The following is a 20,634-nucleotide window of genomic DNA, read 5'->3' as shown; positions in this document are numbered from 1 at the left end:
GAGTCGCAGGTAGACAGGATGGTGAAGTGAGTCGCAGGTAGACAGGATGGTGAAGTGAGTCGCAGGTAGACAGGATAGTGAAGGCAGCATTTGGTATGCTTGCTTTGATTAGCCAGTGCACTGAGTATAGGAGTTGGTAGGTCATGTTGGGGCTATACAGGACATTGGTTAGGCCACTTTTGAAATACTGCATTCAATTCTGGTCTCCCAGCTATAGGAAAGGTGTTGTGAAACTTGATAGCATTCAGAAAACATTTACAAGTATGTTGCCAGGCTTGCAGGGTTTGAGCTACAGGGAGTGTAAGAGGCTGAGGGGTGACCTTCTCAAAGTTTATAAAATCATGAGGGACATGGATAGGGTAAATAGTCAAGGGCTTTTCTCCAGGGTAAGGGAGTCCAAACCTAGTGGGCATAGGTTTAAGGTGAGAGGGGAAAGATTTAAAAGGGACCTAAGGGGCAACATTTTCATGCAGAGGGTGGTGCTTGTATGGAATGAGCTGCCAGAGGTGATGGAGGAGGCTGGTACAATTACAACATATAAAAGGCATCTGGATGGTATATGAATAGGAAGGGTTTAGAGCGATATGGGTCAAATGCTGGCAAACGAGACTAGATTAATTTAGGATATCTGGTCGGTGCGGATGAGTTGGATTGAAGGGTCTGTTACCATGCTGTATGGCTTTGGAGACTCTATAAAACCAGCTTTGGCTCAGTTCCAGGCGAAGGGGTATACTTACTGAACTATTTGGAACATCTTTTTAAAAATGAGAAACGAACGGCATCATTTTGTTGCATGTTTGCGAAACAATGGGTTGCAATAAAAGTCCTTTAGAGGCATCATGAAAACAAAAATGGGAATCTGATCAAACTGTTTACTCAGCCACTCAGGTCCAGGACGGATCTGTACTCAGTATCAACTTGATCCTTAGAGATCACCATTAACCTTTAATCAGCTGCTTGTGGAGAATGAATTGGATTAAGCCGAGGGCACAGAAACAGGGTCAAGGATTCTGTAGCCTTACCTGTTTTATACACTGCAGCCGATCGTTTGTCTGCTGAATGTGTCTGTCCATGGAGGTTACTGTGTTCATCTTTATCGTCTCTTGCTGGCCTCTACCTGAAAGCCATTAAACTTTTCCACTCTGGAAAATAAACAGAAAACGGAATCATTGATCAGGGATTCAAGAGCACGAGACAACCCACTCAAACTGATCACTGATGGCACTAGGCTATTTGTCTTCTCATGTGACAGAAAATTGCAGGGACTGAGAATGCAAGGTGCTGCATTCCAATGTCGTGGGTCACCTAGCCACACCTGGTCAGGAACGCAGATTTTCCTGTCAGTGCCAGCTGCTCACCTGGCACTGAAATCGGTCATAAAACGCTGGTGGTAATGGACAGTCTTTACAAACTACACTCACAGGCACTCCATTCTGACTCAGCATTTTAGCATCAATGTTCTCCGACAGTGGGAGCAAGGGCGACAGAGCAACAGTCTATACTTCAGCTCGCTCCAGAATCAATTCACCTCTGCGCAAACCTAAGCGGTTGCTTTCCTTTTAAACATTTTCTGTAGCGTGTGACACTCATCCGAGGTAACAGAATTCTTCCCATTTCAGCCTCTTGGTCTTGGCACCAAGCATTCCCAACCATCAGGTGAGGGGTACAGTAAGGCTCCCTCTACTCACCTCACTCCCATGCTGCAGCATCTAAGAATCCCGGCAACCTACAGCCAGACGTTTTATTATCCACACAAACCGGCCTGAGTGTTTTATCATTTGGTGAGGAGCATGAACGGCTGCATGAGATAGGCTTATGCCCACAAGAACAAGGGTCTAGTGGCGCAGAAATAGCGTTCCTACCTCTCAGCCAGGAAGCCCACTTGCTCCAGAGGTGTGCCATACACGTCAAAACAGATTCATTCAAAATGTATTCTTTTATGAAGCTCTGGAAAACGGGATTGTGATTCCGTACCTCCCATCATTTATGAGTTAAGTTGCCAGGGAAGAAAGCCTGATGTTTAATCTCTGCCGCACCCTGGTTTTCCAAACATTATAGCTATAAATTACACTGAACGGATAGCATAGGACAGGCCATTCAGCCCCAACTGGTCTACGCTAGTCCCGCAGTTACCCATGCTGGAAAGTACACACCAATGGGTCCGAGTAAGCATAGCTGTGATTGTTCTCATATTCTTACAGCTGACATTGACAGTGCAGATTACATGTAAAGTGAACCATTTGGGTAAAGGGATCACAGTGTAAGGCAAGAGCCGATGGAAAGTGAAACGCAGGGACTCAAGGGGCCAATAACGAGGAGCAAAGTTAAGCTGGTCGGCTGCAATTTTCCCGAATGGAGGATATAGACAATTACCTGTAACACCTCCCCTACAAAACTAGATTAAAGCAAGGAGGGGAATTGTTGCTTTAGATGAGAGGCATATTTATTGGTGCACAGATTAATAGAAAGAACTTACAGCTAGCTCCTTTAACATATTAGGCCACTCCCCCAACCACAGTTTATTTTGTTTTGTTTCACGCAGATCATTGTTGGGCTGATGGGGTTGGTGACCGGTGACCAACTAATGGAAGCAAGTTGGTGGGCGGCACTTAAATGGAGAAAAGCAAATGAGAATTGTTTAGACAGCATGTTTTAGAGTTCGGTCCCCATTGGGCTCTGGGTGAAGATACAGAGCTAAGGTTTGGACTGTGGGCTTGGGGCAGCACTCAAAGATACAAGACAGAATGAAATCAATTTGCTTACTGCTCAAGTAATACCAAGAGGAATACATTCCCACAATGTAAAGTACAGAACTAGAATAATGAACATAAAAAGACAGCACAGCCATTGACCACTGTATTATCTCTGCATGTTTCAAATGGTTTTCACAGCGGCTGTAAAAAGGCCATGACATTTTCCCATCAATTGCTCCCATATTAAATTTACAAATACTTACGCCTGACCCATGGCTACAAAGCAGTGTAAAAGTCAGAATGTAACTCCAAACAGCAAGCAAGGTAACTCCACGTCACTTGAGAGGCAAACTTAATTCAGTGACTTCAAATAATAATTAAAACTGTTGGCCTGAGCCAAAGCAACTTTAAAAATAAGGGGCAAAGGAAGATCACAGCTGTGAGATGTCAGAACAGGAACAGTCTCTAAATAGTCTGGAACTTGCTCGGCACTCGAATACACAGCAAACTTTGTTTTAACCGGCACCTTAATGAGCCGGCACTTTTAATCAATCGGCAAGCAATGTATACCTCAAATACCGGAAGTTTAACGTATTATCCCAATACCCAAGTAGTCAGTTGAGGGTGAGAGTGAGAAGGCTCTCTGCCGATATGTTTTATTTACGGTAAAGTTGCATTATTATTTAAGTGTTTTATGCTGTAAATGAAGTAGAACAGTCATGCATACATCCCTACAATACATTTCTATTACTTAGTGGGTGTTTTTACATTTGATGAGGAGGTCTGCATATTCAACCAGAATATTTGATCAACCAGCACATTCCTGGTCCCAAAAGGTGCCAGTTAATAAAAAGTTTGTTTTATATATTTTACTATAGGAAACATCGCCAGATGTTTTTAAGAGATGAAAATATTCTCAAGACAAGAGAATAAATAGAGGCTATTCGCTCCGTTCACCTAGCCCCCAGTAAAAGAAAGTTTACAGTCTCTGGTGTATTACCTAATCCATGCAGTTTCCAAAGTGGAGCTCGCAACCCACACAGAGCCCAACAGGGATTCTGTGCGGGTATGAGGTTATGGAGTTATAAGCAAATTAGTTTTTAGCTTTTTTCCTCCCAGGTAAAGCACAGCCATCCCTTAGATAGCTGATGCTATCATTTGAAGTTTAAGGGAGTGGGGAGTGTCCCTGGGAAAGTGTCAGTGTTTCAAGCAGTCTTTTGTGCAGCAAGAATCAAAAGCCAAAACTGACCTGTTTTTTGAATGGAGGTGGTTTTCAATCACTCTCCCACCCTATGGACCATCCTCTTTCTTGACCACTCTCTGAAGACGCACTCTTCCCAAACTCAGTTCTAAAGAGATCTCTCACCTAATGGCTCCATTATCTCAGATCATCTTGATCGGTGTAAATTTATTTTACATACAGGAGGTCATTTTGTTCATTTCCAAAAGATTAAATTAAAATCACCATATTTCTGGATTTTCTGCTCATGTTTTCTATTTATTTTACCTGGGGACCTTTCTAACAGCAATTCTCCCAAAGATTCTGTGTAAGTATACTATATGGTGCCATTCTAATACATAATGTTTACGAAAGTTCCAGTTCTTATTACCAGCTTGTAGTGAAAACAAAAAATGCTGGAGATCACAGCAGGTCAGGCAGCGTCCATGGAGAGAGAGCAAGCTAACGATGAGTCGAGATGACTTGAAACATGAGCTTGCTCTCTCTCCACAGATGCTGCCTGACCTGCTGTGATGTCCAGCATTTTGCTGTTTTCAGTACAGATTCCAGCATCTGCAGTAATTTGCTCCTATTTTTAGTTTGTGTTTGGATGGCTTACATCAATGGAGAGCCTTAGCAGATTCAGACCAATAAGAGAGACTTCAACAAGATGCCTTTGGCATTCCTGCAGCAATTGAGAAACCTCTGGCCAAGAATGGATGACCTATTAGACTATTGGTGTTTAAACTCAGACAACAAGGTTAGTCATCGCACAGGGCTTCATGTACCTGTGGAATCTAACCCTCAGACAAAGCCCTCAGGACAGAGGGGAACAACTGGCAAAACAAGTAAATATCAGCTTCATCAGCTCCTTCACAATATCAGTTTCTCTTTCAGCCCTTGGTCCTCTGGCCCTCTTTCTCTGCCATAGTCCTCATTTCCTGTTTTCAAAAATGCTTCAAATCTCTCCATTATCTGTGACCCTCAACTCAACCCTCTGCTTCCCCTATTCACTCCCGCTCATTTTCCTTCCTTATTCTGAAGCACTTGGAGACGTCCTCATGTGTTACTGGAAGTGGTTGTTTGAAGAACGTAAGAAATAGAAGCATCAGTAGGCTGCCTGGCCTCTCCAGTCTGCTCGGACACTGAATAACATCATAGCTGATCTGATCTTAGCTTCAGCTCCCGAATCCTGCCTGTTCCCCATAGCTATTGACTCCAGTCACCATTGCATAACATGCAATAGCTTGGGACTTCGTGTTGTGCACACACACATTCATCCACAGCTCAGTGTTTACATTAAAACAATTAGTAGATCGGAAATGTTGGTGTAGGAGATGACAGAAACAAATAGTTTTCAAAAACATAATCATTCAAAAGACTCCAAACCGTCCATGCAGGCTTTACAGAAAGAGACAAAAGTGTACAACTGATTGAATTCCACCTCAATGAAATTTGCTTTTGCCCAAGAATGAAATAGAACGCAAACAATGAGAGACTGTAGGGCTGACTGTTTGTGCAAGTCCCATGCTTGCAGCCATCTGAGACCTCTGTGATAAAAAGGCTAAAGCTCAGCTCTGTCTTCAGTCCCATTCAAAGTGCGTAATATTTAAACAGGCTTTCTTGAAACCTCTCTAATGCACATACTCCACTTCCCAGCTCCATACTCTTGCGGCATAATAATAATAAACTTTTGTGGGCAAACGTATATCATATATGCTACCACTTCTGTTTTAGACTCTCCTTTGGAGATATTTACAGCAGGCACATAGGGTGATTACACATTTTGCCAAAATGCATGTATGCGAATGAAATTCTAACCCAGATACACAATAGGACATGCGATAGGCTGCTTTAGTTTATTTATTTGTTTTAAAATCAAGATTCAAAGTGGTTGCAAGTGTGCGGGGTGGAAGTGATCCGGGGTGCAACCGAGCCAGGACACAAGCGTGCTGGGGCAGAGTGAGCCTGTTCGTACAAGAATGCAATAACCAGATTCAGGGATGCAGTTGTCTGGAATTCCAGACTGAGCTGTAAGCACGCACGACGTGTTAGCTTTGAATGTGGCATTCAGGAGCAAAACCAGTGTGGGACAGGTCAGCCATGATCAAACTAAATGGTGGCACAGGTTCAAGGGGATGAGCTGCTACATTTATCTTCCAACATCTTACTGATTCTAAGAACCAAATTTGCTGAACTGTCACCTTAATTGTGAATTGTGACATCTCTGCATCAGCCTGCCCATTTCCCTGACCTTGCAGCTGAGGCTTTCAGGTTCCTTAATCCTAATTCCTGGGACTCTCCGTTTTAGCCTGTCCCCATGCGGTAACCTTCTATAGATTCATTGCTATGACCATCTTTCGAGTCAACTCTTCTAATCTCTGCTTTTCAGCTTAGTCTCTTTTCTGCTGTCTGCAAATAGCTGCAAGTCATTTTCTTATGGTTCTGTTTAAAACGTTTACCGTACGATGTCCAAGTTCTGAAGAAACGACGACGACTGCAGCTTTCACGTGTTCTCAGTGCATTACAGGAAAAGACTTCAGGTATTTTGCGAATTGCACCTTTAAACTGAAGGTGGTTTGCAGGATGGCCCCTCTGACTTGTCTCCTTTGTTCCTCATGTGGGAACCCAATTGTGTCACTGGACATTTTTCGGCTTTCATTCCTGGTATTGTTACCTTTCTCACTGAGGAATTTTTAAAAATAAGGAAGCTATGAAGTTACAGCCCCAAATGAGGGGAGTCCATAAAGGTTTATTGCATCCAGTTAACATCCAGTCATGAATGATATGATAGCTATTATTACAGAGTTTGTGAAGAGGACTTGGATGTTGGGTCTCACTCCTCCAAGATTATAATCTGTTCTGTTCAGGTATCTATATCTCATCGTCATAACAGGCATTATGGTACTCCTCAGTATTAACTCTTTTAGACCTTTACATCCTTATACAACAGATACCTGCCCGTTTCACATGCTAACAATCCCCTTCTGTGTCTTGAAGTTGATAATGCATCGCTGCTGGGAATCTGACCAGCATTCCTCCCTCTAACAACACATTAACTGACCAATCATCCCATTGCCCTTTGTGGGATCTTGATGTGTACAGAGTGGTTGTTCTGATTTCCTACTTTATAACAATGACTGAATCTTGAAGCAATTCATTTGGGCCTGGGACCTTCTCCAGCCATTGTCCCTCTCTCCTTTCTCATATTTCTGACATAGCATAATCAAGTTACATGTAAAATAACTCTTTGACAATAAGTGCTTTCAGACATCCTGAGGTTGCACAGGATAAAATGTGGCCTTTCTTCTCTCCTGAAACTTAGAGTCACCCTCTGGTGCCTCACCCCCATGACCATTAATCCTGTAGCATTCTAATGAGTGAAAGTGTAGAATTAAATTGTCAAAAAGCACCATCACTAACCCCAAAATATTCCTATTATTAGGTACTGCCCCACATTTTGAAAGGGTTGGAGGTCGATTTTGGCTTCTCCGCCACAGCATTACTAGAAAGATGTCAGACAAGTCAGGAGAGATCAAGCTGAAACACAGGAACAGAGCAGCAGCCATATAGCTCCGTGAGCGTATTCCACCTTTTTGGGGGAGATCAGGGCTGATTAACATTCCACTTCTTTGTGAGCCCCCCTACTCAGGCTCCAACAGCCGACGAATGCCAATCGCAATGACGGGGGTGGGGGGGGGATGTTGGTTGGATGCACCAAAGAGGGAGCATGGTGGGAGGTGAACATTCAAAAGGAGCTATATCACTGCAGCATCCTTCAGGATGAGGACTACAAGAAGTGGGAAAAGAGTTGGAATCGCAAGAGAATCAACGACCAGCATACTCAGCCAAATGGGCATTTTTGCAACCCAGAATCATTGCCTGCACACCAACACCCAGAGAAACACAGTGACAAAGGGGATCACTATTTTATCGCGGCTAACTCAATTGATATTAAATTCAACAACTTTAAACGCCCTCACAAATCACAATGTAAACAAGATAATCTCGCTGAATCCTGCGGAATTTGCAGAACAAACGGCAACCTCTGAATTAACTGCATGTGACCAAATGAAAGATTGCTCAATTAAAAATCTAAACAGATTAATTACAATCTGTGAGTATGTTCTGCATGGTTTCTGCCCGTCTCGCTCAGAAATATCCTTCAGCGAATGTGTCACCTCAGCAATTATGACCACGGCCATGTGATGCAGTGGGTTCTGTTTTTATTCACTTGTGGGATTTGGGTGTTGCTGGTGAGGACAGCATTTATTATCCATTCATAGTCGCTCATTGTGGCATGCTTCCTTATGGAACCACTGCAGTCCACATGTTCCAAGTCAGGAATGGTAAGTGACTTGGAGGGGAACTTCCTCTGTATCTCACTGTGCGCAGAATTGTTGCAGAATTGGATGACTAACATTTGCTGCCCTTCAAAATAATGCAGTGTGTGGAGCGGTGTTTTGAGACAGAGCTGAGGAACATGCTAAAAGTGTTATCTAAATGCAAGTCCATTGTTGTTTTTGTGCTATCAAACCATTCTTGAATTCTTTAGAACGTGCCACCCCAATTTGTCTCCTTATTTTCCGAATTTAATCTTTCTGAGGTAGCCCCACATTTTAAAGTGGGGATAATCAAGAGCAAAGATAGCAAATCTCCCACACTGTTTCACATAAAGGATTATTTCAGCGAGAGAATTTATTTGCCCCAACTATCAAAATCCACATTAAACCTGCAATGAAACTGATGGTATGTGTGTGCGCGCGTATATGCGCCAGTGTGAGACAGGGAGACAGCAAGTGTACATGTGTGAGAGAGAGAGTCTGTGCCTGCATGTGCATATGATAGAGTGAGAAAGTGGTGCGTGAGAGAAAGTAAGAGTAAGTATGTGAGTGAGTGAGTGTGTGAGAGAAACAGACAGACAGACAGAGTGTATGAGTGACAGAGAGAGCTGTGTGTCTGAATGTGTGAGAGAAACTACGAGTGAGTGAGTGTGTGAGAGAGACAGAGTACAACAGCAAGAGACAGGGTGTGCGAGACAGTGAGTGTGTGTGCATGAGCCAATGTGTGTGCGTGTGAAAGACAGAGAAAGAGAGAAAACTGAAGTCTCATTTTGAACAATACTGCTAGATGCTAAACTCAGATTTAAAATGATTGTGACAGCTGCAACGTTGCAGGCTGTTTTGCTACACAGCAGAGGAGATGAGCAGGGTTGCACGCAAACATTTGCATGGGTGAAAGCAGCTCCATCAGAGGTCATTGCTGGGGAGACGTGTGCAGAGCTAATGGAATCTGAACCGTGACATGATGTTTTCATTGGAGCCAGATCAGATCCCTCTAAATCTTGTCTCCTGGCTCGCCAGGTCTCTCGAGCCTACCCGCAGCCTACAATTTCTGCCAGTGTCCATCGAAAACAATCACTAGGGTGTACGGCACAGGAGCCTAGCAGTCAAACCTCTCTCCTGTTTCCCCTCCCACCTTCCTCTATGGCAGAGCCAGGGCTCAGACTGAACATTCAAGGGTTACTAACAAGCCAAATGTTCCAGTGCCTCAAGAACAACTACACAGCACAACTCTCAGAACTCAGAATTAAAAGCAGAAACTAAAATTTGAATTAATATTATGTCAACACCATCTGTACCAGTATGGGTGGGCTACCATTACACAGAAGTGAAACTTTCCAAGAAAAATAGGTTTATATCTCATTGCACGCTGACACATCTTTCCCACTGAGACAAGGCTTTGAAAATGCAGGCAAACAGACCTTCCTCATATCCATCCCTGCTGCTTTTAATTACAGAGGAGCAGAGGCATGCATGCTGTCCTACGGGTACTCATTTCAACAGTAAATTAAAACGTGCAAAACAAAAAATTAGTAAATGAAAAAGAAAATCATAAGTCACAAGACAAATATTGGAACACTAAGCCAGTTACAGTCTTCTGCACCTTTTCTGTCACTAACTGAGAAGCAATCTCACCTCTGCCTCATTCAAGTCCTGCCTCAGAGAAGTTAGCGCAAAAAAAATTAGGCTAAGTCACCTGTACAGGAGTCGGGGAATGCTGCTTTGGCAGCAGAAGTTCCTGCCTGCTCTCTCAGGTAGATGTAAAAGATCCTGTGGCTCTGTGTCCAAGCAAAGCAGGGAAGTCCCAGGTAATACTTACCCATCAATCTGCTAATTACCAATCTCACTGCGAGTGGGATCTTGCTGTGTGCAAATCATCTGTCACAGTTCTTCCATAACAGTATGATGACTGGATACAGCTTCATATGGTATAGGAGCTTGGTTAGACTGGCCCTGCAGCATCGTGTGAAGTCTGGTCTCATTATCTCAGGAAGGATATTACTGCCATACAGTGTACACAATGAAAATTCACCAAAACTTGTTCCCAGGGTGGTGGGGCTGTCTCATGAAGAGACACTGGGCCAACCGGGTCTGTATTTTCCATACTTCAAAAGAATGAGAGGTCATCTTATTGAAACCTACAAAATACCTTAAGAGGGAGAGATGGTAGGTGCAGATCTATCCCCTGGTTGGGGAGTTAAAAACCAGGGAGCACAGTTCAAAAATTAGGAGGATACCACTAAGGTCCAAGATGTGGAGAATTCTTTTTTAAATACAGGGTTGGGAATCTATGGAATTCACTGCCACAGATGCTGTGGGAGCTCAGCTTTTGTGTATGTATAGGGCAGAGGCTGGCAGATTTCTGTTTACCACTTGCATGCAGGGTTATGGGGACAGGATTGGTGAAAGACACTGAAAAGTTTGATCAGCCACGGTCACAGTGAAAGGACAGGGCAGGTCTGATGGGCTGAACGGTCTACCCCTGTTCCTCTGTAAAACTCTTAGAATACTTGATACTGTGAAAGGTGCTATATGTGAAAAGGTGGCTCAGTGGTTAGCACTGCTGCCCCACAGCTCCAGGAACCCAGGTTCGATCTCAACCACGGGCGACTGTCTGTGTGGAGTTTGCACATTCTCCCAGACTCTTCCTGCAGGTGCTCCAGTTTCCTCCCACAGTCCAAGGATGTGCAGGTTAGAGTGGAATGGTCATGCTAAATTGCTCCGTAGTGTCCAGGGATGTGCAGGCTAGGCAGATTAGCCACGGGAAATGTGGGGTTACAGGGATAGGGTAGGGTGGGCTGCTCTTTGGAGGGCCAGTGAGGACTCGTCAGGCCAAATGGCCTGTTTCCGCACTGTAGGGATTCTATAATGATAAAACGCAGACCCTTTTCTCTTTGTGGATGCATTGAATAAAGCCACGTGGCCCATCATACCTGTGCCAGGTCACTGAGACAGCGGTCTAATTAGACCCATTCTTTTTGGCCTTTCTCTACTGACCTGCAATTTTTTAAAAAATTTAAAGCATATATCCAATTACGAAGAAAGTAATCTTCTCCGAACACTTGATATTTTTGGTCAATTCCTCCTAATTCAATATACAGGGTTGCATCGGATTTTAAACAGGACTCTCCAACAGATGTAGACAGAGAAAATCAGCAATTTACACACAAGCAACAACTCTGTCATTGCAACAACAATCAATCAGTTGGCAAGGAACCAACCTCAGCAACCAGTTCCCCAACGGACAACAAACGTCACTAACTGAAAGGAAACATCTAATGCTTTGATGGAGCAAGTCAATTAAATTTACTGCCAGTCCTTCGGAAACACATTTGTCGCCATTCTGCAAGTAAAATGTCCTTAAACATGTCCATATGTCTGGGTGATTGGAGTTAACTCTTAAAAGAGAAATCGTTCCAGGATTTGAGTGGCAACTTAAACATAACCCCATTCACTGACGCTGTCAGGAGAAGTCTTAAACCATCACTTTCGGAGAAATCACCACAGGATTTGGGAGTGGCTGGCACAGCTGACACATAGTGACCGGCCCTAGTTGAAGGGAGCGATGTGCCACTTGCTTGAACTACTCATGGTTTAATACAACTGAACAGTTTTCCAGGCCACTTCAAACAACAGCCAGGTCTACATAAGCTCAGGGTAACCTTAAGCCTGTAAAGGGCAAGATTGGTACGCTTCTGCATGAAGGGAATTGGAGAACACGCTGAGTTTTTAACATCAACACTGGCACAGCAGTGATACCACTGGACTGGCAAGCGAGAGACTTGGACTAATGTACTGGGACAAGGGGTTCGAATCCCACCATGGCAGATGGCGAAATTTGAATTCGTTGAAAATCTGGAACTAAATGTCTGCCAGCCTTATCCCGCCTGGCCCCATGTGACTCCAGACCCACTACAAATGTGGCTATCTCTTAACTGCTCAAGTTAAAGGAATTAGGGATGGACAATGAGTGAGATGGCAGTGATGCCCATATCCCATGAACAAATAAAAATGCTCTAATTGATGTTATTATTTTTTAAATTCACTGCCCGGGGCAGTACAGTGGCTCAGTGGTTAGCACTGCTGCCTCTCAGCATCGGGGATCTAGGTTCGATCCCAACCTTGGGCAACTCTCTGTGTGGAGTTTGCACATTCTCCCCGGGTCTGCGTGGGTTTCCTCCGAGTGCTCCAGTTTCTTCCCACAGTCCAAAGACGTACAGTTTAGGTGGACTGGCCATGCTAAGTTGCCCTATAGTGTCCAGGGATATGCAGGCTCAGTGGGTTAGCTACGGAAAATGCAGGATTACAGGGATAGGGTAGGGGGTTGGATTTGGGTGGGATGCTCTTTAGAAGGCTAGTGTGGACTCAATAGGCTTCATGGCCTATAAAGAGTTCTATGACCAGCATTTATTACCCATCTCTATTTGCCCAGAAGGCAGTTGGGTCTGGAGTCACATGTAGGCCAGTCCAGGTAATGATGGCAGATTTCCCTCCCTAGAGTGCATTAGTGAACCAGATGGGTGTTCCACCCTACAATTGCCAATGGTTTCACCGTTGTCATTAGACTGCTAATTCCAGACTCTTACTGCTTTCAAGTTTCACCATCTGCCATGTAGGATTTGAACCCAGATCCACAGACCATTACCAGGGTTTCTGGATTAACAGTCCAGTGATAACAGGCCAGTAGGCCATCACCTCCCTTCATTCCCATCATATTCAATGTAATCCAGTTAAACTACAACTTTTGAGAAGCAAAGCAAACGTTCCTTAAAAACGGACAAACCTCTCAGAGTAGACACAACGTGGTGGTGGAGCGAGTAAGATCCCAGGTTAGGTTCCACTGTTTACTAAACCTCATCAGTCTTGGGGAAGGGAGGTGACAGATGTCAACCCTGATACCTGCTTCTTATCACTGTACAGTGCAAATTGCATTTATAAATATGATTAAACAGCTCCAGACACTTTACAGGAACATTAAAATTTGATAAGGAGGGATAGTTAAGCACAGAAGACTATCATTTGCAAGTCTTATCCACGCTGGTTTTCCACAACAGCGATTCAGTCAGCCTCAATCACCCAGTCCTTTCCAAGGCAGCACATTTTTGATTAATTTTGCAATACCCTTTTGAAGGCCAGGATTGAATCTGCCTCCTGCACACTCGGGCAGCACACTCCAGATCCTAACCACGAGCTGCGCAAAACAACAGATTCCCTCACATCCCCTCTGCTTGTTATTCAGAAAGGTGGTGGAAAGTTCAATCAAGGAGGAGAGAGAAAGGAAAGAGATAGAAAGGTTTAGGGGGGAAAAAAAATCCAGAACTTATGGCAATGGAGGGGGCCTTTTTTAATTCATTCATGGATTTGGGCAATACTGGTTTCTGTGGTGGGATTCGAACCCAAGTCCCCAGAACATTACCTGGGTCTCTGGATTGATAGCCTAGCAATAACACCACTAGGCCATCGCTAGTTAAAACGGGGCAAGGAGTGGGGATGCTGAGAGGCTTTTAGGATTGGGGAATCTCATAGTGGATTGCTGTAAGGACATGAAAGGGCAATAGAAGAAAAAGTGAGAAAACTTTGAAAAGGCAACACTTGAACTTGGCTCAGGGAAAGCTGTGCCCACTGTGGAATGACTATGTCTCTGTATTAAACATGGGACTGAAGGGACTGGCATGGACATGTGATTACTACAGACTGGGTGGCACTGAGAAAGAAAGGGGCAGGAATCGCAATGTAGCAGGGAGATCATGATACTGAGAGATTCAGAGAAATACACTCACGCCTCCTCATTCTGCGACACGGTGATTACCCCAAATGATAACAGTGATTAGAATGAGAGATCCAAAGAACTTGGATTAAAAAGCTGAGAATGAAGCCTTTCAATTCAAAGGCAGCTCATATTTCTGTGACAAGTGACAAAATGAACTAAACAGTATTCACAGCACACTTCATAACATGCAGACTTTCAACAGATGCTGTGCACACAGGATTGGTACAAACTGCCTCACAAGCATTCAGAAGAATTACACACCACACAAGCCTTGTGTTGGGTACAATTGGGAACAAGCTTGTTCATACGCTTCCTCTTTAGGAATACTTCATCCGGTGAAAGGTAGTCTATGATAGTTTTTCTTAAAATTTACTCATGGCACATGGCCCAGCTTTGATTGCCTATCCCTTGTGCCCTGGAGAAAGTGGTGAGCCAGCTGCCTTCTTCAACCACCGAGTCTAGCCTACAGCACATGGACTGCAATGCCATTTATGGGGGCATGGAAAAGAGAGTTCCAGGAATTTCATCCAGCAGCACTGACAGAAGAACTACACATTTCCAAGTCAGAATGGCGAGTGATTCAGAGAGGAACTTGCAGGTGGTGGTGTTCCTATGGACCTGCTGGCCTTGTCCCTCTAGATGGAAGTGGGTATGGGCTTGAAAGGTGCTAAGGAGCTTTGGTGAACTACTGCAGTGCACCTTGTATGCTGGTATGCACTGCTGCTTCTAAACGTCGGTGTCAGAGGGAGTGGATATTTCTCGATGTAGTGCCAAACAAGTGGGCTGCTTTGTCCTGGATGATTTTGACCTTCTTGAGTGATACTGGAGCTGCACTCATCCAGGCAATTGGGGAGTATTCTATCCTGAGTGGTTTCTCATGGTTGGTGGACAGGCTTTGGCGAAATAGGGGGTGAGTTACTTGCTGCAGCATTTCTAGCTTCTGACCTGCTCTTGTAGCCACAATTCAGTTTCTGGTCAGTGGTCATTCCCAGGATGTTGATATTGGGGGATTCAGTGATGGTAATGTTGTTGAATTTCAAGGGCTGATTGCTAGATTCTCTGTTATTGGAGATGGTCACTGTCTGGCACTGGATGGCAAAAATATCACTTGCCAGGCACAAATATCACTTGCCACTAGTCAGCCCAAACCTGGATGTTATCCAGATCTTGCTGCTTTTGGACATTGTCTGCTTCAGTGGGACTGATAAGCCATTAATTTAGATTGCAAGAGGAGAGAGCCTATTGTGGCCTCCTCCATAAAAAGATCTCCCTTCCTACATGTGTCTTTATTTCTTCGTTCTTTGCTAGAACCAATTTCATTCTTGAGGCCCTTCTGCCCCTTCAGAGTTCCTTGCTACCTTTTCTCATGCATCAGCACTTCAGTTACCAACTCAGTTATGGCAGACACTCTCTAGGCAGAAGGGAATCCTACTGGGAGCCTCCTTAGGAATGCTGAATTATTCCTAACCTAGGAACATGGATCCAAATCCTAGCTAGCCGTCAGATCAGCCTGATGATGAGAAAGCTACCTGACATGTATCAAAGCTGGTGTCATAAGAACATAAGAACTAGGAGCAGGAGTAGGCCATCTGGCCCTTCGAGCCTGCTCCGCCATTCAATAAGATCATGGCTGATCCTTTCGTGGACTCAGATCCACTTACCCGCGTTCTCTCCGTATCCCTTAATTCCTTCATTGTTCAAAAAAAAACCACCTTTTTTTTAAAAACATTTACTGAAGTAGCGTCAACTACTTCACTGGGCAAGGAATTCCATAGATTAACAACCCTGAAATACAATCCTGAGCAGCTAATTACTCTCTCTGTAAATTCCCTGCTTGAAACGCATAAAGGTAAAAACAGCTTCAGAGACACTGAATGGTTGAATCTTCAAATCAGTGGAAGAAATATAAAGAAATGCTGAATCCACAGCCTCGGGTTTTTAATCAAAGAGTCAAAAGAAACCAGAAAGAAACTGAATGAAAGTTTCTCATCAATGTTTGAGAGATCCAAACTGGTGCCAGAACTAAGCTTCATTAATTCTTTTGTCGTTCCTACATCACCCCTTCATTGTTGTGTTTTTTTCTTGTCTCTTCGTGAGCCTTTTCTTTGCCAGGACCAATACCATTTTTGGGGCTTTTCTGCTCCTTCAGGGTTCCTTGCTACCTTTTCTCGAGCATCAGCACTTCAGTTATCTTTTTTTAAAAGAGAATAGAGTTTAAGTTATGAAGTTATAAAATTGACAATTTGCGGTTCTTTTCTGTACACAGTAGAAATCATCTGCTTTTTAATTCGGCGCCTCAGCTCATTGATAGAACTCTCACTTCTGAGTCATAAAGTCACAAGTTTCAGCCCCATTCTGCGTTCACATAATTCACACCGGGATGAGGCAGTGTAGTAGTGTCGGATGTGCTTTCTGTCAGGCGAAATGCTACATTGATATTGTGCCTGCCTTCTTTGGTAGATTGAAGAGACTCCGAGATACTATATTGAAGAAGAGGAGAGCAATTTCTCTCTTTTGTCCTGGCCAACGTTCAGCCTTAATTTATACCAGTGAAAACAAAGTCTGCCCTTTCATTTGAATGCTATTCATAAGCCCTTGTTATGCAGAAATTGGGGATCATGCTCGCTCAAAAATAAAAACATTGGAAAGGTATTCCTAAGGCTGTGTGTGGCATTCTATAAGTGCACAGTTTCCGTTTTTACAAAGAATGAAGGCACTGCGTGGAGAAGGAAAGGTCGGATAATGAAAATTGGCATACAATCAAGACTCCCCAGTTTATTCCTTCTGCTGTTATGTCCAATAAAAGCCTTGGTGCTGAAATGAACACAAACGACACAACCACGGGTAATTCCTCTTGGCTTGTGAAGGTATTTTACAGCTTTTTGAATTAAAATATTAGCAATTTAGCTGTCCGATGTGAGACAGAAGGAGAAGTTGTGCTTTTCTATCAATGATCTAGGTTGGGTGGGTACATCACTGACAGAGCTCTGCAAAAGTGGAGGAGGATAATATTCAGGGGCGTTATGAGAGAAATTTAAGGCAATAATCAATGGACCATAGCAAAATGCTTGTGTATAGGTTCAAAATTCTCAGAGCGAACAACAAAGGATTCAAAGAGTAAAAGGAAACAGAGACGGCATGAATGGATCCCTGACCATGGAATGTATTCTGATAAAAACAAAATGATCATTACATTTAAGAGGTAAATGAAGAAAAATAGAAAGTGTGAAACTAAGGAAAGAAGAAATAAATCTGTTCATGTGGAGTGAGTATGAGGCTAAGTGTTGAACAGCTACTTCCTGCGGTGATAGAATCATAGAAGATAGGAGGAGTAGGCCATTCAGCCCATTGGAGCCTGCCCCACCATTCAACATGACCATGGCTGAATATCCAACTCAGTACCCTGTTCCCTCTACCACCCCATTCACTTTGATTCCTTTAGCCCGAACACCTTCTTGAAAACATTCAATGCTTTGGCCTCAACCGCTTCCTGTGGCAGAGAATTCCACAGGCTCACCACTCTTTGGGTGAAGAAATTTCTCCTTATCTCAGCCCTTAACGGCCTACCCAGTATCCTTAAACCATGACCCCTGGAGACCCCAGTCATTGGGAACACCATTCCTGTGTTCATCTTGTGTAGTCCTGTTGAATTTTACAGGTTTCCATAAGATCCCACTTTTTTCTTCTTTATTCCAGAGAATACGGTCCTAACTAATACAGTCTCTCTTCATATGTCTGTGCTGCTATCAGACTATCAGTGATATTCCATTATTTAGTAACGACGATGATTATAAGAAAGTAAATATATACCAAGGACAGATGTAATACAAAGCAGAGGGGAATTTCACCAGGGCTGAGGCCAAGTCTCATTGCTCTGTGAAAGTGACATTAATTGTCATAGCTAAGTTGAGATTGAATCTGCTATTTACCAGTGCTCTGCAGATGGCATTGTACATAATCACATTCCAGCTCCAACCCTCCCAGTGATACAGAGATTTACAAAACAGGATGAGTCCAGGTTTGATCATTAGTCTATAATTAATGGAGGTCTCACTGGAGGCCTATCTGCAGTCTTACATGAGCAAACTGAGTATTTATAAATGATGTATGCTTCAGACAAGAAACTAGTCAACATTCATGCCACAAAATTGCCAGGCCATGACCATTTCCAACAAGGCAAGATGGGACCATTTCCCTGAGACTTTCAATAGCAATATCATCTCTCAATCCCCACACCATCAACTCACCTCCTGACTCCCTGGGTGCCTGCTCACCTACGATAAAGGTAAAGTAAGGGGTGTGATGGAAAACAGTCCACTTGCCTGGATAAGTACAGCTGCAACAAAACATCTGGGACAAAGCAGCCCACTGGATGGCCCCAATACCCACCAATGGCCAACACTCAGGTGCCCCAGCACTGATACACAGCCACAGCTGTGCATACCATCTACACAATGCACTGCAATAACTCACCAAGATTCCTCCAACAGCATCTTCCAAACCTGCAATATCTACTACCTAGGAGGGCGATGGCAGCGGATACATGGGAACACCACTACTTGCAGGTTCTCCCCCAAACCACACCATCCAGTTTTCAAACCGTACCACCTTTAGTATCACACGGTTAAAATCTCAGAACTCCTTTCCTTCCTAATATCACACTGTGGGTGCACTGACACCCCAGAGACTGAAGGGGATCAAGACGCAGCTGCCCACCACCTTCACAAAGGCCACAGGCATGAACAATAAAAGCCAGACTGTGCAATGATACTATTAGCATTAACTGTTAGCAATACAAATATGGGCACTGTCATAAAGAGGGGCCATACCTTGGACAATGGGTCAGCTGTAGGCCCAGCGAGGGAGCTTCACCAGGATGTCAAATAAAACCCGAAAGAACTGTGGATGCTGAAAATCAGAAACAAAAAAATGGAAATTGCTGGAGAAGCTCAGCAGATCTGGCAGCATTTATGGAGACAAATCCGAGTTAATGTTTCGGGTCCAGTGACCCTGCACGCAATTTCTGTTTTTGTTTCACCCGGATGTTGTCTGGGCTGGTGACACTCAGCTTTGAGGAGAGACTGGAAAGGTTGTTTTCCTTATAGCAGAAAAGGCTAAATTGGAGGGGACTATTGATTAAGGTGTGCAAAGTTCTGAGGAGCATAGACAGCGGTGGGAGAAAGATAACTTCTCTTAGTACAAGGGTCAATAATTAGGGGACACAGTATTAAGGTAAGAAGCAGGAGGTTTAGCGGAAATTTGAGGAAATCTCTCTTCACCCAGAGAGGGGTAGAGGGTATCTGGAACTCACTACTTAACAGGGCAGTAGAGGTGGGTTTCATAGAGCCATTTAAGAATTATTTAGATGACCACTTCAAATGCCATAACATACAAGGCTACAGGCCAAGTGCAGGAAAGTGCGATTAGCTTAAATGAATGTTTGATAACCAGTGCAGGCATGATGGGCCAAAAGGCCTCTTTCTGTGCTGTAAAAACTGGACTCCACAGGGAAGGGATGCATTTTTACATCTGGCTTTCTCTTCAGCCATTTTGAATTGATACAAAAACTTGTGAAGCTCTGACTTCTAACTTCACAGCATGCACTCAGTAGGATGATCTCCATCTAAAGACAATTGGATAATTATCAGAAAAGGAGAAAAACCGAAGGGCTGTGGGGAAAAAGCCTTTGGTTGGACTAGTCGAGTTGCTTTTGCTGAGAGCTGGTGTACTTACAATGGGCTGAATGGCACGGAGACCATTTGTCAATTCTATGATACGAGGCAGTGGGCCCACAACATGCTGCCTACCTCTGTATATACACTGCTGACTCACCAATACACACTGGCATTTGTTTTTGAGGGTGATGGAGTTAAGCTGCTTTGGTTCACCAGCTAAAAATCTATTGTGTAGGCAAGGAGAGAGAAAGAGTGAGAGCGCAAGAGTGAGAGAGAGAGCGTGAGAGCGAGAGTGACAGAGAGTGTGTAAAAGTAGGTGCGTGTTGTGGAAAGCTGTTAGAGAGGCAAAAGCCCAGTTCAAAAGTCAGGTTCGATCACCAACTTAATTTTGAGGCATTCACTGCAGTACATAAGCTCAAAATCACTACTTGTTGCGTTTTGGGTCAGTTGTCTCTTTTTGAACGATGCGAACAAGACATTGCAATGCATTTCAATGGGCAAGCCATGTTTATGCATTAAAAACATTATGTGCAGAAAAGACTTGAAAAAGATTGCTTTGACATTTCTAAAGTCAATAAATTTAATACCTTGTAGATACAGTGACAGGCAATGAAAAGCCATATGTCTGATTAAATGATGTGGGGACTTTAACAACATCCTGGACATATGTGAAGACGACACTTTGAGCTTCATGTCTCCCTTCACCACCAGGTGACTCTCTTCACTGCAGAAGTTGCAAGACTTGCCCTCCTTTACAAATAGCACAGATCTGTTTCTTTAAGCTGTCATATGCTATACAAATCCTCCACCACTGATTCCTAATAGGGTGCATTAAAACTGACACTCTCTGTCTGACCTTGCAGTTATTGATTAACTAGCTCCCCATTCTTTCCCATCCTTCTCTCCTGTAGTCTCACACTAATGGACACAGCTC

The 20,634-nt window shown here is 43.7% G+C and overlaps 1 protein-coding gene across 14 annotated transcripts in view; it reads right to left on the bottom strand.

Annotated features, from left to right (window-relative positions):
- The window catches only part of zmiz1a (zinc finger, MIZ-type containing 1a), a 257,416-nt gene that overhangs the window by 193,883 nt on the left and 42,899 nt on the right, over positions 1–20,634 (bottom strand). For 12 of the 14 annotated variants that reach the window (XM_048616226.1, XM_048616236.1, XM_048616233.1 and 9 more), the window contains exon 2: positions 1,023–1,142. In XM_048616226.1, the coding sequence (XP_048472183.1) occupies positions 1,023–1,091 (69 nt within the window). In that variant the 5' untranslated portion in view covers positions 1,092–1,142. Of the gene's footprint in view, positions 1–1,022; positions 1,143–18,854; positions 18,926–20,634 lie in introns of those variants that run through there. The other 2 variants (XM_048616227.1, XM_048616242.1) reach the window with 2 other exon arrangements.

This window comes from Rhincodon typus, chromosome 34, assembly GCF_021869965.1.
Source record: "Rhincodon typus isolate 14 chromosome 34, sRhiTyp1.1, whole genome shotgun sequence".
In the NCBI taxonomy this organism is placed as follows: domain Eukaryota; kingdom Metazoa; phylum Chordata; class Chondrichthyes; order Orectolobiformes; family Rhincodontidae; genus Rhincodon; species Rhincodon typus.
This window is presented reverse-complemented; position numbering and strand designations above follow the sequence as displayed.